Source organism: Artibeus jamaicensis, unplaced genomic scaffold (genome assembly GCF_021234435.1).
Source record: "Artibeus jamaicensis isolate MK-2021 breed Jamaican fruit bat unplaced genomic scaffold, CSHL_Jam_final scaffold_369, whole genome shotgun sequence".
NCBI classification, from domain to species: domain Eukaryota; kingdom Metazoa; phylum Chordata; class Mammalia; order Chiroptera; family Phyllostomidae; genus Artibeus; species Artibeus jamaicensis.
The window spans coordinates 10,413,533-10,435,945 of NW_026522042.1; the positions used below are offsets into that span (position 1 = coordinate 10,413,533).

At 41.0% G+C, this 22,413-nt stretch overlaps 1 protein-coding gene across 2 annotated transcripts in view; it reads right to left on the reverse strand.

The window, feature by feature from the left end:
- The window catches only part of WDR70 (WD repeat domain 70), a 235,032-nt gene that overhangs the window by 157,670 nt on the left and 54,949 nt on the right, over positions 1-22,413 (reverse strand). For both annotated transcript variants that reach the window (XM_053657359.1, XM_053657358.1), the window contains exon 8: positions 6,322-6,475. In XM_053657359.1, coding sequence (XP_053513334.1) covers positions 6,322-6,475 — 154 coding nt within the window. The remainder of the gene's footprint in view (positions 1-6,321; positions 6,476-22,413) is intronic.

Below are 22,413 nucleotides of genomic sequence, written 5' to 3' on the forward strand. Positions count from 1 at the left end.
TATGTAAAATCCTGTGAAACCTGATTTGTTTAGAATGCTCTAATTTAAGTGATAAGGGTCCAAGTAAGAAGTTTGTTCCTCAAAGATTATGGCTCTTTAGCTATCTGACCCTGACTGAGAATAAGCCCTCATAGTTCTTTGAATATTCTCTATTATTTGGTCCTTACCTATATTCTTGTGCAAACAAACCCAATAAACGCCCCTTGAAGAAGGGGCTCTTGGCCCTTCTCCTTTGAGGGATCGACCACCTTTCCTCCCCAAGCAGATCATGTCTTCGTAGTTTCACTTTCATTCATGGCGGACATGGGGACTTTGTGGGCAAAGTTGCCCTTACAGAGCTTAGTAGAGAAATGAAAGAACAAATGAAAGCTACCCAAAATGAAATAAAGCAAAATATTCAGGGAACCAACAGTAACAAGAAGAAAACCAGGATTCAAAGCAATGATTTGGAACAAAAGGAAGAAAAACATCCAACTGGATCAGAATAAAGAAACAAAAATCCAAAAATATGAAGAGAGGCTGAGGATTCTCTGGGACAACCTGAAACATTCCAATATCCGAATTATAGGGGTGCCAGAAGGGAAAGAACAGCAGTGAAAAATCGACAACTTATTTGAACAAATAATGAAGGAAAACTTCCACAATCTGGTGAAGGCAACAGACTTCCAGGAAATCCAGGAAGCCCAGAGAGTCCCAAAGAAGTTGGACCCAAAGAGCAACACACCAAGGCACATCATCATTAGGTTACCCAAGACTAAAGACAAAGAGAAAATCCTAAAAGCAGCAAGAGAAAAGGAGACAATTCCCTACAAAGGAGTTCCCATAAGGCTATTAGCTGATTTCTCAAAAGAGACCTTACAGGCAAGAAGGGGCTGGAAAGAAGTATTCCAAGTCATGAAATCCAAAGACCTATATCCAAGATTGCTCTATCCAGCAAAGCTTTTCATTTAGAATGGAAGGGCAGATAAAATGCTTCCCAGATAAGGTCAAGTTCAAGAAGTTCATCATCACCAAGCCCTTATTATATGAAATGTTAATGGGACTTATCTAAGAAAAAGAAGATCAAATATATGAACAATAAAATGACAACAAACACAACTTTTAACAAATGAACCTAAAAGAAAAGGAAAAAAATGAAAACAAAAACTAACTGAACAACCAGAACAGGAACAGAATCAGAGAAATGGACATCACACAGAGGGAGTTCAGTGGGGAGGGGGAAAGGAGGAATAGGAGGGAAAAGGTACAGGGAAGAAGAAAAACTGTAATAGCATAATCAATAAAAAAATACTTAAAAAATAATCTTATGGGAGGACCTTCATATATGCACTCCTTGACCAAAATGTCATTATATGACCTGACCGGATTCATTTCTTTTTGAAATTTTCTTGGCCAAAACCTAAATCAACAAAGTTTTAGTCTCTGTAATTAAGAAATAAATGGCACAGAACTGTTTTGATGGTGAAAAGAATTAAAGACAACCCAGGGCAAGTGGACTTAACAGTATCAACTTGAGATGAATTGACAGAAGTTTACTGAATGAGATTAGAAGACAGTTACTGTAGGCATTCCCTTACTAATAATCTACACCTTTTGAATTCAACTTAATAGTGATTTGTTAGAGTTTTGAGTGCTAGAAACCAAATAATCACACATTTGAGAGTTCTAGGACAAAAAGCCCTATTTGAATCTCAAACAAAGAATGTACCTAAGACCTCAAAGCAATAAAGGAAAACATTCTCTGAGTGGAAGTAAGAGACCAAAATCCTGGTTTAGAATAAGTGAGCCGTGATGACAATATAACTACAGTTTTTAAAGTTTTACAGGTTGATTCTTGCTGCTGCCTCTCCTGCTGCACTTTCCTAACCACTTAAACCTGAACAAGCTGTACGTCATGTCCCAGTTCCCAGATAAAATAACTTTTATCTTATTTATTTTATTTTACTTAAAATTACTTCAAAATGATATTCTAAAGAAGCAGCAAAACCTGATTTCAAAGGACAGTTTATGGAGAACTCCAACACACAGCAGGGACGAAACGCACATTCCCATGGCTGGAGTGGAACCCTGCCCCTGCCCTGGACCCCCACCACACATACGGGGGCCTCCCCTTCTGCCCACGGCAGCCCACGGCAACTGCACACAATCCCAAGATTCTAAAGAACATGAGAAATATCCCTTCAGGCAATAAGAGCAAAAGTTCTGGTGAGATCAGAAAAGATAGATCTTCAGATGCATCAGGGAAAAAAAGACAGATACAAATTAAAATGGTAATAGTGGTTATATTTGGGTGGTAGAATTATGAGTAATTTTTCTTCTTTTTATTTTCCAAATTTTCTACAGTCAATAGGAATTACTGTTAGAAACCAAATGCTTCCTTTTTAAAAGGTGTAAGTGTAATTACTCTCCTTGTAATGTATTGTGCTATAGTATGTAACAGAGAAAAGCATTTCTGTAGCACTGTAATTACACTTAAAATATATGTACGTGTATATATACACACACAAAAAAAAGTTTAAAGATTAGAGATACAAATTTAACAAGATAACAATTTGACAATATAATTAGAAAGGCCTGTTTATACTCAAAGTATATAATATTTTATCATCACAGATCAGATTTAATTATTTTCTTTAATAACCTATTCATTGAATTTCCCAGTAAAGCCACAAGTTACTAATTGCTCCTGGAAACAGAAAAGAGGTTAAAAAGTTAAGGTGGAAAAAAATGTTCTATGAAACCCACTACTTGCAAATAATAATTCATGCATTTCCAAAACCTATCATTCAAGCCAAAGACCACAATTAAGATATCAGTAACATTTCCTGGACAAGTAAACAATCAATTAATTATACTTGCTTCTGGAAAATGAAGAGAGTAAATATTAACCATGATTTTGAAATCAAAATAAAGATAATATTAAGTGGATGGGGGAAGTTATGGTACAGTACAACGATGGCCATCAGTATTTTAATGTCCTGTGTTTCACCTGGATTTGTTTACCGGTCCTTATCCCACCTCCCTAATTACCTTACTATATGTCCTATATGTACAAGTCTCAGACTGTAGAAATAAACAGACATACAACCACCAGATTTCTTTCTTTTTGAAATTTTCTTGGCCAAAACCTAAATCAACAAAGTCTTAGTCTCTTTATAATTTAGGAAATCCTGAGTGACTGTAATCATTAAGAAGACCTCAGAGGCATTCAAAAAATTCTCTTTCTCATACTTTTTAAGAAAAAGTATCAAAAGTACAAACTAATAAAAGAATTACTTACATGGCAGTTTTTAAAGCTTTTATTTCCACAAACCAGTGTTTAAGTAAAGTTCTGAGTTCTCAGAAGCTTCAAATAAAACAGATAAAAAGGAAATTATTTGAGTTTAAAACAAGGAGAGCAATCTGGAGACCCATCTGCCTTATGTCGACCCTGCCCTCCTCCTCCAGCATCTTTGGTGGAATCCCTCGGGCAAGGGTTTGAAGGAGAGAGAAACGACAAGTCCCAGTGGAATACATAAAAAGGAAAAACTATTCAAATCACCATTATAGTTGTATACACTTTTCTGCTAAATTATGTCTGAATCACCTAACACACACTTAACTCTCAAAAAAAACAGTTAGTCAACAAACAAAAGAAAAGGCATCAGACTGTGGTCCTCATTCGGAGTGAGAGGCACTTCAAGGGTTCAACAGAGGGCAGTTTGAAACGTACTGTACCACTTCATTCTAGCAGCTCAACTAGAGCACCTGAGTAAGTCAGTCAGTTCTCACTACTCACAGCAGCTATGGCCTTCGAAGTCCTGCAAACACTGAATTATCGAATATAAGACCAGGTTCCTGGTTGTATACTCATCAAATGATGAATACAAAACTGTGTTTTATGTATGTTTGTGTTTCAGGACACCTTACGTCATATATGTTTGATTCATTAACATTGAACTCAAAGTCGACAACACTGTAACTCATTTCTGAGCAACGATTATCTGACACGTGCATTCTCTCTGTAAGGCACATCGCGGATCCCTTGCACTAAGAAACACTAAACAGGACTAGAGAACTGCAGCATGCACTTAGGGGCCATTTTAAACTACAAAGTCCCCAACAAAAAGCACAAAGATAAGAAAAACAGCATTAAACAGACCACAAAGCAGACACTTGATTACAGTATGGGACCCTGTTCAAATTCTTTTTTGTTGTTCTCTGCAAGTGCCTGTCTGCCAATTACCATGAAAATGCTGTGAGTACTGACTTTGGGATTACAAAATAATTTTAGGAAGCAAGTCTGCAAATACAGAAATCAGGAATAAAGAGAATAAACTGTATTTTCTTAGACGATCAACTCCCATAAAATATTTTGATATAGGCACAAACCACGAGGATTAGTGTATTAGAAAAGGTACTAAACTGGGCCCTGGCTGGTGTAGCTCAGTGGATTGAGCATAGGCCTGCGAACCAGACAATCGCAGTTCGATTCCCAGTCAGGGCACATGCCAGGGTTGTAGGTCAGTGCCCTGCAGGCCAGTTCCCAGCAGGGGACGCACGAAAGGCAACCATACATTGATGTTTCTCTCTTTCTCTCCCTCCCTTCCCCTCTAAAGATAAATAAATAAAATCTTTAAAAAAAATGTGTTCTTTAAAAAAAAAAGAAAGAAAAGAAAAGGTACTAAACGGGGGAAAGTGTAAAAACCAGAATTAAAATGAAGGCTCAAAATTCTGCACCAATCATATCCACTGACCTTTTTTAATGTATCTGTGGTAGATTACACTCTTGTCCCCAATCCATCAACTCTCCCTGGATCCACAACCTTTGACAAGTGATGCTATGATTCCTCTCGATAGAGACCAGACATATTTCTCTGCTGTATTGGTGTTACACACGGTCATGTGATTTGCTTTGGCCAATGGAATGTCCAGAGAAATGATATGAGCAAAGGCTTGAAATGTGCACCCAGAGTTGGGGTTCCCTTCCCGTGTTTCTCCCATCACCGTGAGAAAAACATGCCTCACACAGTCCTCTGACATCAGCAGGAACAGAGACACAGAGGCCAGACCTGGACTCCAGCTGCAGCTTAAAGCCAAACCCAGCCCACATATATGTCAGCAATTATAAATAAGCCATTAAGTTTTACAGCATTATTGTGGCAATAGCTAATTGATACTTAATAGAACTATACATTAATTTTAAAACACCAGCACCCTACTAAAAGTAGTCATATAAAAACGGTTGATGAGCCCCTCATTCCTCCTTGTCCTAAAGCCTCACCCACAGGCGGTCTGTGGGCAACTGTGTGTCCAACGCTGGCTCCAACTGTATCTCCCAGCCCGTGGGACACTTTAAACAAGATCTTGTCATTTACACATCAGATGATGGCGTCTCTCTCCTTCCTCCCCAAACTTGGACTGTCCCTATCATGTTACATAAGACTTGAAGCCAGACCTTAAGAAACCTGAAGTCTCCATGTCACCCTTCATGGAACTCAGGCATCAAGCAAGAAGTCAAACCCCACTAAGTCTACCACACTATGAAAAACCCCCAACCAGACATGTGAAAAGCAAGGGGGAGGAAAGAGAAGAAGAGTTATACTTAACCACAGCCAGAGAGAAAAAGATGCCACGGGGTAAAGTACCTACCGTAAACCCACCTGAGTGCAGCCACTTTGGACTGTATAACCATCCTAGTGCCCAAGGCGACACTACACGAAGCATAAGAATTTCCTGATCAGCCCCTGCTGTTGTGACTCAGTGGACTGAGCACCTGCCTGCGTACCAAAAGCTCTCTGACTTGACTCCAATTCAGGGCACATGCCTGGGCTGCAGGCCAGGCCCTCAGTTGGGGGTGTACAAGAGGTAACCAATCAATGTATCTCTCACACACTGATGTTTCTCTCCCTTTCTCCTTCCCTTCCCCCCTCTCCTTAAAAAAAATAAATAAATAAAATCTTTAAAAAGAGCCCCAGCTGGCGTAGCTCAGTGGATTGAGCGCGGGCCTGTGAACCAGAGTATCGAGGTTCGATTCCCATTCAGGGCAGATGTCTGGATTGCAGGCCAATTCCTAGCAGGGGACAAATGAGAGGCAACCATACATTGATATTTCTCTCCCCTCTTTCTCCTTCCCTTCTCTCAAAAAATAAATAAATAAAATATTTTTTTAAAAAAAGAAGAAAAGAAAAAGAATTTCCTATTCAATCCACAAGATTGTGAGAAATAATAAATTATTTAAAACAAGGTACTAACTTCTGCCGTGAATTATGAAAACTCAAACTGTTAATAAGTGTGTGCTGAATTAATTAAATTCACCAAAATAATCTACTTAATGCTTACCTTGGTGTTGGCCATGTCCACAATGTACTGGTCTCCTTTTATACATTCCATTACTTCAAAACCATCTCTGTCAATCACTTTGGCTTGAGAGCTTCCAGACACAACAAGAATCATGTCTCCTGTATTACTATACTGTAATGACTTGATCTGATGGCTATGCAAAGACAAAGAAAACAGCCTTGTAAGACACTGAACATAGTGTTTATACTTTAACCACATTAAGCACAGCCGGAGAAAGTCACCCAATTGCACAAATGGGCGGTTCTACAAGATCAGAATGACGACCTCAAATGTGCCCTCGCCGCCAATGGCCATCCTGTTAGTTCTTCCTTCCCACTCTCCTCAGCAATCTATTAAAATCTTCTTTACTTACTTTAAATCTTTAACCCAACCAACTCCCCCTCCGTGGGAGGAACCCCATCCCACAGAATTCCTCTCATCTGCCACGGATGAGAAATAAATTGTCCTGGACACAACCTTGCTATTCCAGCAGGAAAGGGGTGGCGATTCCCTCTAGTGGGGAAAGCCAGCTGTTGATTCTCCCTGCTCTTCCCCAGAAGGAACAAATAAGAACTGCCTCAACTTCCTCCCACTAATGCTATCAAGTTACTCACATCTAAACTCTCTTCTTCCTTCTCTTTGATTACTGTATTGGAAACGAACCACTTCCTGCATGAGGAAAATCTACCAGCTTCATGCTGGGTCCCATCTTCTCCCGACTCCTTGAGAACTTCTTTCCTCTCTGTCCGCCCCTCCAGAGGCAAGGTGTCTGAACAAGTTTTCATCTCCTTTACCCCCAGCACTAGAGTATCCTTTCCACCCGCACCACTCCACGAAAACTGATCTGGCCATTGTGGCTGTGTGGAATGCTGTGGTGTGCCACCCAGATCTACCCCTTCAGGACCGCAGTACTCATTACCCCAGCTTCCAGGATTTGGCCCACGGATGGCTAATAACTGAACCCTCAGGAACTTCCCTAAGTTGCAGAGAACCCCCTCACCCAAAGCAGCCCACAATCAATGGCTGGTTGACAGGCAGTAAAATGATCCAGCCCTCTGTTTCAATGGGGTATATCTTGGGAGGGTTACTCTAGCTTCCACTCGCCCTGTAAGAGTCACTGAGGCTGCTCTTGCAATTGCATGGCAATTCAATTTCTCCATCTTCTTAATGCTGTTTCCCTTTTACCTTCTCTCATGGGGGTTGATCCCAGAAGCCCCCCTCAACAAATCTCCTGCATGCAATTCCTGAAGTTTCAAAGTGTGTTCTGGGGAACCTGACCTGACAGAGTTGGTATCAACAGTGGTCCTGTGAAATTGGCTCCCAAACGAGATTTTTGGGGCCATATCGATCACTGACTGGCTAGCAATAAGACATCAGCACTCACGGTACACAATTCTGACATGCTGCAGCAATGCAACGGTCATTGCTAGATTTTGTTGGTGAAATGGAAGGCACTGGAGGGTACAGATTTTCAAGCTCTTGAGAGATAGAGGAAAGCAGTAATTAAAACAATTATAAAGTGAGATAGCTATTGCTTGGGGCAGTCAATACAATAAAGACAGTGAAAGGCTGAGGATGATTAATCCCCAGTTAAAGACGACCCTGCGAAAGCCAGAGGTCCTCTTTGGCAGGATAAAAAGTCAGGGTTACCGGTCTCTGTCAGCTGAGCAGTGTGCAGTCACTGCTCTGGAAAAGTGTGTCTCTCTACTTGTATTAGGCAGGAGAACCAAAAGCCACTGACTTTCACATGTGATGCTTGGAACAGGGCTGTTAGTTTCCTGGTGCTTTGACTTAGTACAGTCCCAAGGGACCAGGACCATGTGGACAATCCAAAGAAATTCATTCTGGTCCATGATATCCATGACATCATATTAACTGAATGAGGTCAGCAAGAAGTACCAGATACATGACAAGAAGCATGCTCTCCAGAAAATGAGAGAGAAACCCTAGAAAAGATGAAGAGGGTGAGGGGACTGAGCAAAAAGGAAAAAGCACGTATGGACACAGACAACAGTGCAGTGACTGCTAGTGAGGAGCTGGGTGTAAAGGGACTAAATGGTAATGGAAAAAGACAATAAAGATCACATTTTTAAAAAACTAGGTGGGAGTAAATTAGAATTGTGTGTGTATCCTCTGAATCTTTTCACTGAAAATGTAAGAACTATATTTGGAGCACTTTAATCTTATTTGAATAAATTGTTTGATTGGTTCAACTACAAAAAGAAACAGAGACGAGGAGATGTTGGGAAGACGCACATGGACAAACGTGTGACTGTGGACACGGAGTATGACGCTCTCTGCATCACTTGTTAAAACCCCAGAGGGCGGCAGCCTCAGAAGAGGTAAAAACCGCCAAGCCACGCAGCTGGCAAAGCTTTTGGCACCATCTACCCCACAGTGAATGCGACAGGCTTAAAAATGAAACAGCGGTGGTAGAAAGAATACAAATTACACAGGGGACCAAGACCAATTCCAGGGTAGACCTCACTGTTGCTGCTAATGAAGGTCCAACACAGGCCCCCAGAGAACCTACCTCCCCACCAAAATCAACACTGAACTAGTGAAAGAGTTAAGCATATAATAGGAAAAACTATAATAAATTATGGAGGAAAACAGATTAGGGAAAGCAGATAGTGTGCACCCAGGGGCAGGGACAAAAACTTTAAGAAGAGTGCTCAAGACTGATTCAGCAGGTGAGGGAGTGAGGGAGTAGGCAAGGGAGCTATTCTGAAGAAGAGTGTTCCAAGAAGACGGAAGAGCTGCTCAAAGGACCTGGCATCTTCCCAGCACGGCTGTCGCAGCGTGAGCAAAGAGAACAGGAGGTGGAGATGTGGTCAGATGCAGCGAGTGAGGTGGCAGGTCCCAGAGAGCCATGCAAGCCACCAAGAGGACTGTGGCTTCTCCTCTCTCCCAGAAACTCGAGGAAACCACTGGAGCGTTGTGCATGCGGAATGATGTAATGTGACCTGCACTGTAACACCATTTTGTACTCTGAAGTCTGCGGACCCCTTCTTATTATGTTTTTAAAACACGTTTAAAAATACATTAGGCATAGAGTAGAAATCCATTATAAAGAACTAACTAAAATATATATATTTTTTAAGATTTTATTTATTTGTTTCTAGAAAGGGGAAAGGAGGGAGAAACAGAGGAAGAGAAACATCAATGTATAGTTGCCTCTCACATGCCCACAAATGGGGACCTGGCCTGCAACCCAGGCATGTGCCCTGACTGGGAATCAAACGAGTGACCCTTTGGTTTACAGGCTGCCACTGAGCCACACCAGCCAGGGCTATAAAAATATTTTTTTTAATCTGTGACATAATATCTGAATTTCCGTACTAATGTATCAAGTAACTATGCCTAGAGGCAGGTTTAATAACTACTATAATTTCAAAGCAGTGATGCGCATACAATACATACACATTTCAATATATCTGTTACAAGGCTAATGTGATAGAAAAGCATCTGCCATTTGCAGGTACAACTGTGACTTCTACTTTCATAATTAAAGGAAATACTAAGTTTCAGTTAGAGGATAGTGAAAAGAAAAAAATATATCCAAGTTCACAGAAATTGGGAGAAGAGATTTTGAACTTATGAGCTATGGAACTTAAAATAACTATAAGAAATTAAATGCCATGGCAGAAAATTTATGCATAGTACTGAAAGTCATAAAAATATGCAGAAACTTTCCCTGGCTGGTGTAGCTCAGTGGATTGAGCACGGGCCTGCGAATCAAAGGATCTTGTTTCGATTCCCAGTCAGGGCACATGTCTGGGTTGCAGGCCAGTTCCCATCAGGGGACACTCGAGAGGCATCCATACATTGATATTTCTCTCCCTCTTTCCTTCCCTTCCCCTCTAAAGATAAATAAATAAAATCTTTAAAAAATATGCAGAAACTCTAGAACGAAAAATACAACTAAAATGTAGAACTAGTAGGTGGGTTTAACAGCAGAGCATTCATGGTCACAAGATCATTTTTAGGCTGAAGCATAATGACAAAAAAGTGGAAATGCAGGAAAAACTACATACAAGATGGTGCAAAGGTCTCATATCAGAATTGCAGAATAGAAGGAGAGAAAAAAATGTGACTGTCAAAAAATTTGGAAAAATGATAAAAGACACTAACCCAGAGGTTCAATAAGTACTATAAACCCCAAAGGGTAGCAGGAAACCACAGCCAGGCACATCAGAATAAAATTGCTAAACGTCAAAGACAAAAATAAAACCTTAAAAACAGCCAAAGTAGGAAAAATAAAGTTCCTTCAAAAGAGTAAAAATAAACTTGAGAGAAGAAACAAAAACCAGAAGACAATGAAATGGTAACTTCAAAGTTCTGAATAAAAATAACTGCCTAGATAGAATTACAGAATCACTAAATATAAAGGAAAAATAAATGTTTTCACAAACTATAAACGAAATATACTTATCAGCAGCCAACTGTACTGCTGCCAAGAATTCTTCAGGAAGAAAAAAAAATGACCCCAGATAAAAGCATAGACACAGTGTGGTATGAAGAACAGAAAGGAACACTATACAAGTAAATGTCAATGAATATTGATCGCGTAAAACAACACTAACATCTATCTCATGGAATTTTAAGTGCATATATACACACGTATAAAACTGAAATACAGAAAACACCACAAACATGTAAGAGGGAATAAATGTGGTTACATATTGTAAAGGTTCCAGGGTTTTGCACTGACTGTAAAGAGTCACTGCACAGGTAAAAGTACTAATTTTAAATAGACTCTAAGTCTATTATTGGAATATGTTATAATCTTCAGGGTAAACTAAAAGAATAGTAAGAGACAATAACAAGCTAACAAAGAGGAGAATATATCATATTAAAATTAATTCATGCAAAAAAAGGATAGCAGGGAAATAAAATAGGCTGGACAAACAGGAAACAATGAATATGAGTTACTCATGTTCAAACTTACCAGCAATTACATTAAGCATAATTAAATTAAATATTCCAATTAAAATTATGTAAGAATGAATAAAAACTTTTTCACTTAGAAGAGATACTTTATATATAGATAAGCACTGTGAAACTAACAGAATGTAAAAACATAGTTCACAAATACTGACGAAAAGAAAGCTGGTATACCTTACTATTGCAGGTTACTGTCAGGCTACTAAAAAGTAGTCTTTAAAAAGCAAGGAATATTTACTGGAGATAAAAAGAATATTTCATAATGATAAAAGGCTCAATCCATCAGCCTCTTTATCATACCTAAGGTGCAAGGTATTATAAACATACTTGCACCTAATGGTATACATAAAGAAAAAAAAGACAAAACAAAAAAGAAGAAACATGCAAAATCCACGGTCACACTGGGAGAATTTTAACATCTCTTTCCCAGTAACCAATACAGCAAGCAAATTAGAAAGTCAGTAAGGAGCCCTGGCTGGTGTGGCTCAGTGGAGTGGGCGCCGGCCTGTGAACCACAGTCACCAGCTCGATTCCCAACACAGGGCATAAGCCTGGGTTGCAGGCCAGGTCCCCAGGAGAAGGCATGTGAGAGGCAACCACACACTGATGTTTCTCTCCCTCTCTTTCTGCCTCCCTTCCCCTCTCTAAAAATAAATAAATAAAATCTTTTTTAAAAAATCAGTAAGGAGAGACATTTGAACAATATAATTAATAAACTTGGCTAATTTACACATGTTGTACCAACAGTGAAATACATTCAAATGTATAAAAAATGTTTTTTAAAAACTGGTTTTTACTGGTCTGTAAATCAAGTCCAAACAAATGCCAAAAGCTTAACTCACATAGATTATGCCCTCTAATTCTAGTGGGATTAAATTAGAAAGCAATTTTTAAAAATGATTCAAAACTACCAAATGTTTGAAAATCAAGCAATACACTTGTAAATAATGCCTCAGCCAAAAAAAAAAAACAACACACACACACAGAAAAATTAAAAAATGTTTTTAATTGGGTGATCATGAAAATAGAATGGTTTAGAAATTGTGGCATGCAGCCAAAGCCATATTTAGAAGAAAATTTACATGACTAAATACATGTATTAACAAAAGAGTTTTAACCGATTATCTCAGCATCCATTTCAAAAAGCTAGAAACCCCCCCCCCAGCAAACTATATCCAAAGACCTCCAGAAAACAAAAATAGTAGGAGTGATTTATACATTTTTTATAAGGACAGACAAGGACATCGTAATAAGAAACATAACAAGCCATTATCTTTCATGAACATACATGCAAAAGTTCCCAACAAAATATCACCAAATTGAATCCAGCAATATATTTAAAGAAAGATATATCACAATCAAGTAAGATTAATTCCAGGGAAGCAAGATGGATGTAACATCCAATCAATTCATGGCCTCTTCTACAGTAACAGACAGTGAGGGACCCCAGTCAGGAGGTACACACCACAAGACTTCTCTACAGGCTTGAGGCCAGCCTACCAACAGGATGCTTTGGGGACAGATCCGGTCCCCATCCCAGCTAGGGCCACATGTCAGAGTCACATACCATTACGGAGACAGAAGGAAACCCACAGAAGTACGAAATGACAAAGGTCCTCCAGTACAATCTCACCCGTGTGGGACATAAAACAAAGGCACCAAATGAACAAACAAACAAACTCACCCACACCGACAACCAAATGGTGGTTACTAGAGGGGAAGGGAGTGGGGGGGGGGACGAAGAGGGGAAGGGTCAGAAACAAGGTGATGACGGAGACTAGACTTCGGATGACAAGCACACAAACAGACAAACGTTGTATCAATATTATAACTGTAACCTGGAATTCATAAAATGTCATCAACCAAGGTCACCCCAGTAAATTTCATTTTTAAAAATCACATAAAGGGAGGCGGCAGTACTCAAGCATTTCTGAGGATGGAGCTGTGCAACTCGCCTTCTCTGGTTTGTCACTTCCCCCAGCGCTGACCACCACCTGCTAGTACACAGGCCCGTGCGCGGTCAGCCTTCTCTGGCTGGCACCAAAGCCCCATGACGGCCGGTGGCACTGCACCGTGCTCTGTGCCTGAGACAATGGCTGGCACAGAGGATGGGCTCTCCATTTGTCAAGTGGATATAAATTTTAGAAAAACTCTACCTGTATCTCCAACACATGTATAAACATTAAATAGGAGGTTACAAAACAGTATGTACAGGATGGTCCTAATTTTGTGAAATAATTTACATGCATGAGTATAAAAAAACTAGAGGGCAAATCCTGGACTTCCGCCAAGATGGAGGCATAGGTGGGAACACTTTTCATCCTCGCACAACCAAATCTAAAAACAACAAAGTTTTAACAACAATAAACACAACCAAACCACACAGAAAATCGAATACGGAGTCCGGAAACAACGGACCACTCAGCTAAACCGGTTAGAGGGGCGAGACCAGAAGCGGAGCCAGTCGGGCAAAAAAGATCCGGGCGGTGCACAGGCAGCCGAGGGCACGGATCCCAGGTGTGGGCTAGCTACGGGCAGAACCCAGAAAAGAGGAGCTGCTGGCTGTCTGCGGTCAGTCACGCATTTGCACGCAGATAAACCAGTGAAGAGGCCAGCGTTGAGATAGATCGCGCAGGCCCCAGCGACTGGCACAGGGCAGCAGACTCGCACATTTGCGCTCAGATAAGCGGGCGGGGGCGAGCGGTGAGGCGGACTGGGCGAGAGGAGAGGACCGCCACTGTCCCTCTCTGACCCCGCCCCCACACACAGCGTCACAAACCTGCGACCTGGGTGGCCCTGCCCTGGTAAACACCAAGGCGCCTCTCCTCGTACATAACAGGCACCAACAGACCAAAACATGGCTCAAGAACAACTCAGAGCCCCAGAGCCAATAACTTCTAAGCGACCAAGAAATAGTCAAACTTTCAGATGCACAGTCCAAAACACTGGTGATCAGAATGCTCACAGAACTGGTTGATTTTAGTCACAAATGAGAGGAACATATGAAGGCTAAACTAATTGAAATGAAGGGAAATGCACAGGAAACCAATAGTAATGGAAAGGAGACGGGGACTCAAATCAAGGGAGTGGACCAGAAGGAAGAAAAAAATGACCAAACAGAAAAGGATGAAGAAACAAGAATTCAAAAAAATGAGGAGAGGCTTAGGAACCTCCAGGACATCTTTAAACACTCCAACATCCGAATTATAGGGGTAACAAAAGGGAAAGAGGAACAGTCACGAGTGGGAACCTTATTTGAACAAATAATAAAGGAGAATTTCCCTAATCTGGCAAAGGAAATAGATTTCCAGGAAATCCAGGAAGCTCAAAGAGTCCCAAAGAAGTTGGACCCAAGAAGGAACACACCAAGGCACATCATAATTACATCAGCCAAGATTGAAAGAGAATTTTAGAAGCAGCAAGAGATAAGGGGACAGTCACCTACAAAGGAGTGCCCATCAGACTGTCAGCAGATTTCTCAAAAGAGACCTTTCAGGCAAGAAGGGGCTGGAAAGAAGTATTCCAAGTCATGAAAACCAAAGACCTACATCCAAGGTTGATCTATCCAGCAAAGCTTTCATTTAGAATAGGACAGATAAAGTGCTTCTCAGGTAAGATCAAATTCAAGGAGTTCATCATCACCATGCCCTTACTATATGAAATGTTAAAGGGACTTATCTAAGAAAAAGAAGATAAAAAAGATGAACGGTGAAAGAACAGCAAACTCACAGTTATTAACAACCACACCTAAAACAAAAGCAAATTAATAGGACAGCTAGATCAGGAGTGAACCATAGAAATGAAGATCACATGGAGGGTTAGCAACAGGGGAGTGGGAGAAGGAGAAGGGGGAAGAAGGTACAGAACATAAAACGCATACATGGTAGGTAGAAAATAGATAGGGGGGAGGGCAAGAATAGTAGGGGAAATATAGAATCTAAAGAACTTGAGACACGTGTTCATGAACTAAAGGGGGGAGGACGGTGGGGGAGGGGTGTGCAGGGTGGAGGGGAATGGAGGAGGGGAAATAGAACAAATGTAATGGCATAATCAATAAAAAAAAAGTTAAAATAGAGGGCAAATACTGTGATGTTAATAGAGGTCATCTCCGTGTGGCAGAAGTAGGTATAGTTTGAAAAATATACATACACAGTTGTTAGGGCAAAATAAAATATACATTACTTTAACCGGAAAGAGTAAATTATAAAACCCTCACAGAGCCTGGAAAGCTCTTACTGGGACTGTAAAATGACAGAGCCGTCCCTCAGACAGGAAGAAAGCCGCACGCCAACTACCGCAGCGCAGGGCGGGGCGAAAGCAGGCTCAGCACCGTTCCCACGGAAGACACAGTAACCAATTAACGACAAGGTAAGAACAAACTCTGTTTCACGTACTCACAACTGTACACCTACTCTCTCCCCACGTTGTGTGTGACTCCGTCACCTCCGTATGCTCTGCGGCCCAGCACCGTCCCCCAAAACATTCTGTGATGATGGAGCGCCCCACACCTGTGCCATCCACCACAGCAGCCACTAGCCAGCTTAACTTTTAATTTTACTTAATTTTACTTTAAACAGTCATAGATATGAGTACTGGCTAGTGCAGAGAGCCGTCTAGCTGTTAAGAGTATGAAATAAAAATAAAACAATCTCAACTTTGGAACAATGGGAGATTCTCACTGCCTCGTAAAACAGATGAAAAAGTGAAACACTCAGTTAAATAAAATGCTGATTTAAAACAAACAAAAAAAAAAACTTAATGAAATGCATAGAATTCCATTTGGACAACAATACTACCAGTACTAAAGAAGTCACTATGTAAACCCTAAATGTGACTTTCGGTCACAAATTTAAGGAGACGATTGAAGTAAACTCCTTAGGTAAAAATTTCTCATTCACTTTGCTAAAAAACTAATATATAACATTTTTCATAGATGGCATGGTACACCATCACAGCAGGGCAGTCTCAGAAGTATGTTATCACAGGTACCATGCTCTCAAAAAGAAATCCCCAAATCACTATGAATGGGAAGCAAGAAATTATGTAGCTTAAATAGATATTAATAACAAATCCATAAGGAATTATTATGAAGAACCAACTTAATAATCAAAGTCCCAAACATAAAGTTTCTCTATCAAAAATAAAAATGAACCTCTGTCTTCATAGCTTCCTTTATGATTTATCCTAAGAGGCCAATCTCAAAATAAAATAAACTCCAGCAATAAGACAATTTTAACAAAATGTTAGACTATTTAGTCCAATTTACTTTCTAAATCTATAATTTCAAGGCTGGGAAACAAATGGGTATTTCAGAAAATACTTTCGTTTTCTAGAAACAGAACAAATATGAAAAATTAGAATTTATGTGTCTGGCTAGGTCTTATCCCAATAATATCGCTCTTCCTGGCTAGTTACCAAAGCCAAATCAGATGCTTACCAACGACACTGCCTTTCTGCACAGCCACGACCAACTAGAAACTGCTGTTGAAAATTTATACTGACAACTTCTCTTCAAATGCTGAAATCCTAGCTGATAGTTTTTGGAATATTTACTCTTCAGAAAGTCATTCTTAGTGTACTGATTCACAGTCCTGCCTCTATCAGCAAAGATAACTCAAACAAGGTCTGTGTCGGCTCTGAGGTCAGGATGAGTGGCAATGTGAAGAACTTCACCACAAGGCCCAAGGTCAGAAAGGGTCCAGGTGAGAAACTGAAGCTCCCACACCAGACATTCGTGAAAGAGCGACCCAGAAAGGCTGAAGTGGGGATACTGCCTGGGCCCTGCCATCCTAACTAGCAAGGGCCTCTCTGGCCGCCTTCCTGAGATACTGGGATGGAATGAGGTCCTCAGCAAAATTCTGACCAGGGTCCCAAATTTAAACGTGAGTCTATATAATATCAAATTAAATGCTTGATCCAATGTTCCAGCCACCCAAATTCTGCCTCTCAGCTCCAAATTCAACCTTCAAGGCCTGCTCTGCAGAAATGGATTTGGGCCCTATGAATGTTTGTCCTTTGCCAATGGGCATGAAGTTGTTTTGTGGGTGGAGGAAACTGCAGATCCAGTGTTTCTCTGCCAGGGCTGTGCACTCCTCCTGGTGGGTTCCTGCACGGCACACGGCCTCTCCAGGGCCTGGCTGCTGCGGCTGTGCCGCTTCTCTGCTCACTGCCAGGCTACTGAAGTGCACTGCCTGCAGCTGGAGACACCAGGGGCCTCACCCAGCACCTCCCCGTGCTTTTGCAGCAGAGGGACCCTGGTGAAACAGGTTTCTGGCAAGTTCTACTGTCATAACAGCACAGCTACTTCCTTATCCTTCAGTGAGACACAACCTTGCCCTCTCGGATGAGGTCGGTGGGAGGGGGGGCCCAATGGAAGCCTCTCCCTTGGATGCTCTATACCTGCACTAGGGTACTGGCTGCTCCTTTTATCTGCAGTTCCAAAAATCTGTAGAGTGTTCTTTATGTTTTAGGAGCCAGTCCCTCATTATTTGTTACAGCTGGGAATTCTTTATTACCAAAGTCCCCTGTTTCAATTACTGTGTGACTTCTCTCTCCTATGCAGACACTAACTGATACACCAAATTTCAAGCAATTAATTAGGAGCTGAGAAAATTAGAGGCTGCTTAGTCCAGTATTTTTTATATATAAACAAACAAATCTTTGATAATTAAATAGTTCAGATTGCTAAATCAAGGTCTTATAAAGCAGAGGAGAACAAACCAGTTAGTTCACAGGTATATTTTTGTTTGTAGTACTCCCATTGGGGGAAGTCTTCATTTTCTTCACTAACTAACTATAAAAGATCAAATACTATAAGTGATCTTTTCACTTCAGTGATACTATCACTTTTTTGTCTGGTATATCATTTTAATTTCCAAAAGGGAAGGAAAAATCTAAAAAAAAAAACCCTGAAATTTAAGACAACATGGTAGTAAAAAAAAGTCAACAGCCCCATTTCTCTATTTGCTCCACCGAACTGCTCCACTCACATTTGGAAGGAAACCCAAAATCTCGGTGACCCACACTAGCATTCCCCTTGCTGCCTTTGCATTCTAGGAAGATGCAGCGTTTCCCTCACCTCACTGCTTTTCAAAGGCTCTCTTTGCCAACGTTAAAATGAAAGGCTCGGCAGGGAGCTCGCCATTCCCGGGCCCCACTTCGGCCGGCCAGAGTTAAAAGGACGGGATTAAGAGCTATTAGATGCAGCACGAAGGAGAATTAAAGGGCTTGTTCAAGGGGCATAGCATCTGCTCCTCAAATTCCTGCCTAAACAACTAAGACTCTAATCAAAGAGAAGAGAGGGGAAGCCAGTCCTGAGGAGGCACTGGAGTCTCGAGGATGTGAGTGCTGTCTCGGGTGTCACTCGGCCACCAGAGGAAGGCTCAGGGACACTGCTCAATTCTCTCTGTGAAGCTGCTCATGGGGGAGCGGGAGTGAGTGCAGGTGGAGGGGGGTGGAAAGGTGAAGACTGAGGATCCTTTTAAGTAGTTTTTGCCCTGCTAGCAAAACAAGCTGAGACATGCAAGGCAGATAAACACAGCTGCTCGGGGCTGTCACTTGCGGCTCAGGAGCCAAGGTGTCCTGATGTCGTGAAAAGCACTCCGGAATGTGACTCCGGACGCCAGGCATTCAAGCCCTTGCTCTGCTGCTAACCAGCTGCATGATGGTGAGCAAGTTTCTCAGCGCCACTGGCCTGAGGAGGAAGGATTTTTTTTTTCTGGAAAATCAGGGGACTAGACCAGACAGCAGACTATACAGAGATGCTCCCGAGACAGTTCACACACGAGCTGTGCAACTTCGCTGGTCCTGGTTTCCCCCACTGAAAAACCAGGAGGAACAGCATTTACAGGACCGAGTGAGGACTGAAAACGGTGCACACAACAGTACCAGCCACAGCATATGAAACAATGAGTTGCGATTATTATTACTAATTTCCCTCTGAGGTCTCCTTCAGATTATCTGAAGGGAGAAACATCAGAATTGGAAACTGAAAGAGCAATTGAAAGGTAGAAACTATTCAGAAATTTCTATTAGAAAAGGACCAGAGTGATTAGAAAAACACTTCCTTAAAAGGATGCAACAGCCTCGTGGGAAAGTCTGCCACAAGCCACGAAGTCCTGGGGCAGCCGGGTCTCAAAGGAGAAAGGCCGCCCTTGTGGAGACCGTTGTCACAACATGACACAGCGGGCAGCTGAGACACATGTTCAGCAGAAGACACGGGGTTGACGAACCAAAGATGTACCAGCAGGTCAGAAACCAAACAGAATGGCCTCCCTGAAGCACAGCACCCACCACACAGAGGTGGACCCCCTCGGGTCACTCTCAGACCCAGCCCCTGGGACCCCCTCAGGCCGCAGCTCACTCCACCAGCTACCAGGTTTAGGGCAGTGAGATACAAGAGGAACCTATTTGGCCTGTCACCAGGCAAGACAAGCAAAGTCACAGGGGGGTGTGAAGAGGCTCTAGAGTAGGGGGTCAGCAAATTCTCTGCAAACAGTTTAAGCTTTGCAGGCCATATACCACCTGCCATGTATTCTTTGCTACACTTTGGTTTACAATCCTGTAAAACTGTCAAGTTCTTAGTTCAACTGCCACACAAAACGACGGGCCATCAACTGGACTCAACTCTCTGGTCATGATTCGCCAGTCACTGTTCTAGAGCATAAAAGACAAAGACTTTAGCTGTGAATGTTTGTAAGGAAAAAAGGGTATTTTTAGACTGTCATTTTTTTGTGCTAAAAATAAAATTCAAGAAAACATAAAGTTGGTATTACATTCAATGCTCCAATAAATAAATGTACTCCTTGTCATTTCCATGGGTGGGTACATCTGAGAAGTTCCTAAATGTGGGTTACTGGGTCAGAGCACCTGTGTCTGGAATTTGGAAGATGATGCCAAACTACCCTCCACAAATTGGTGCAATTTACATTTCTACCAACAATGCCTGAACATGCATAGTTCTCTGAACCCGATCATCACAGTTCACAGCTTACATCTTAACAGATGTTGTCAAATTGTCCCGGGTGGGAGGAAAAGCTTAGAGATGGGTACCCCACCCTGCCACTGCCCCACACAGGACAGCATAGATTTTTTTCATCATTGCCAGGCCTACAGCTGTATGTCTTCTACTGTCTGTTAATTCATTTACTTTGACTAGTTTTAATTTTCAAATATCCCTTTATTGACTTGTAGAAACTCTAGGGTTATGAACAGTCACCCATTACTTTCAATTTGTATTTTAACTTTTTTTTACATATATTTTATTGATTATGCCATTACAGTTGCTCTATTCCCTTCATTCCCCTCCACCCTGCACACCCCTCCTCCACCATCCCCCCTTTAATTTATGATCACATGTCTCAAGTTCTTTACATTCTATATTTCCCATACTATTCTTGCCCCCCATCTATTTTCTATCTACTGTCTATGCTACTTATTTTCTGTACTTTCTCCCCCCTTCCCCTTCTCCCACTCCCCTGTTCCTAACCCTCCATATTTTAACTTTTTTCGTAGTTTCTAATCTTTTAATTTTGTTTACAGTGTCTTCTCTTTTCTGAAGTATATCATTTTAATTGTGAAAGCAGCTCCCACTGTTTTGCAGTACCATGTAAAAGAAAAAAGTGGAAGTTCTCCATTTCTCCCATGTCACACACATGAATTCCCAGAGTATAACTTCCCAACTTTCCCTAGTAATTGAAAAATATAGATATGCAAGTTATATATTACAAAATGGGATTTAGGGGAAGTCATTTTTCCTTTCATAAATATTTGTAAAAATCTTTTTATCTAAAAAAAATGTCCTTTTTTTTTTTTGCATGTAGCTATCCAGATCTCCCAACACTATTTGTTGAAGAGGCTATTTTTACTTCATTTTATGTGTCTTCCCCCTTTGTTGAATAGTAATTGACCACAGAGACTTGGGTTTATTTCTGGGCTCTCTATTCTGTTCCATTGACCTATGTGTCCGTTCTTAGGCCAGTACCAGGCTGTTTTGATTACAGTGGCCTTGTAACATAGTTTGATGGCAGGTATTGTGATCCCTCCTACTTCGTTCTTTTCCAAAATTACTGTGGCTACTCAGGGTCATTTATGGTTCCACATGGGATGGAGAGGATGGGTGGGAGGAAAATGGAGACAACTGTACTTGAACAACAACAAACCATTAAAGAAAAGAGAAATGCCATGAAAAGATGGTTTATATACTAACAAACAAAGAATGGGTAAGGACAAAGAGAAATATTTAAAAGTACATTAAAGCCGCTCTTCAGAAGACACTATTATGCAAATGAAAAGCAAGCCAAAGGCTGAGGGAAAATATTTGTGGTACACACATCTTATAAAGAACTTTATAAACCAACCCAAGGGGAAATAAAACAATTTTAAGGGCAAAAAATTTGAACAAACACTTCACCAGAGAAGATAAATATAGAGCAAATAAGGATATAAAAATAAGCTCAACATCACTAACAATTAAGGAATTTAAAACCCAATTACATGTCACTACACACCCCAAAAAATGCCTAAATTGAGAAATACTGACAATGTCAAGTACAGGTAAGAATGTGAAGGAACTAAGACTCATACATTGCTCCTAAGAAAGCAAAACAGACAGCACTTTGTAAAGGCCTGGCAATTCCTTACAGTTAACACACACACACCACACAGCCCAGCAACTCGCTTCTAAGTATTTATCCAAGATAATTAAAACATCCAGGAAAAAACCTATACAGAAGTATTTATAGCAGCTTGATTCATAATATCTAAAACCTGGAAGTAACCCCAATGTCTGTCAACTGATGAGCAGATAAACTATCATCCATTCATAGAAGGGAGCACTACACAGTGGTAAAAGGGGGGAACTACCGGTAGAGGCAACGACAAACTCAGCACAGCGGTGGCCTGGGGGTCAAGAGGAGGACCTGAGTGCAGAACGGCTGCAAGGAGCTTTTAGCGATGATGAAAATGGCCATAATTTGACTATGGTGTTGGTGATATGACTGTACACAATTCTCAAAACCACAGGACTTAAAAAGAATGGATTACGCTCTATGTGAAATTATATGTGAATAAATGTGATTTTTAAAGCATTCATTAAAAACAATCAGGTACTGAATTAACACAGCAAGAACTTCTGCAAGGGAAATG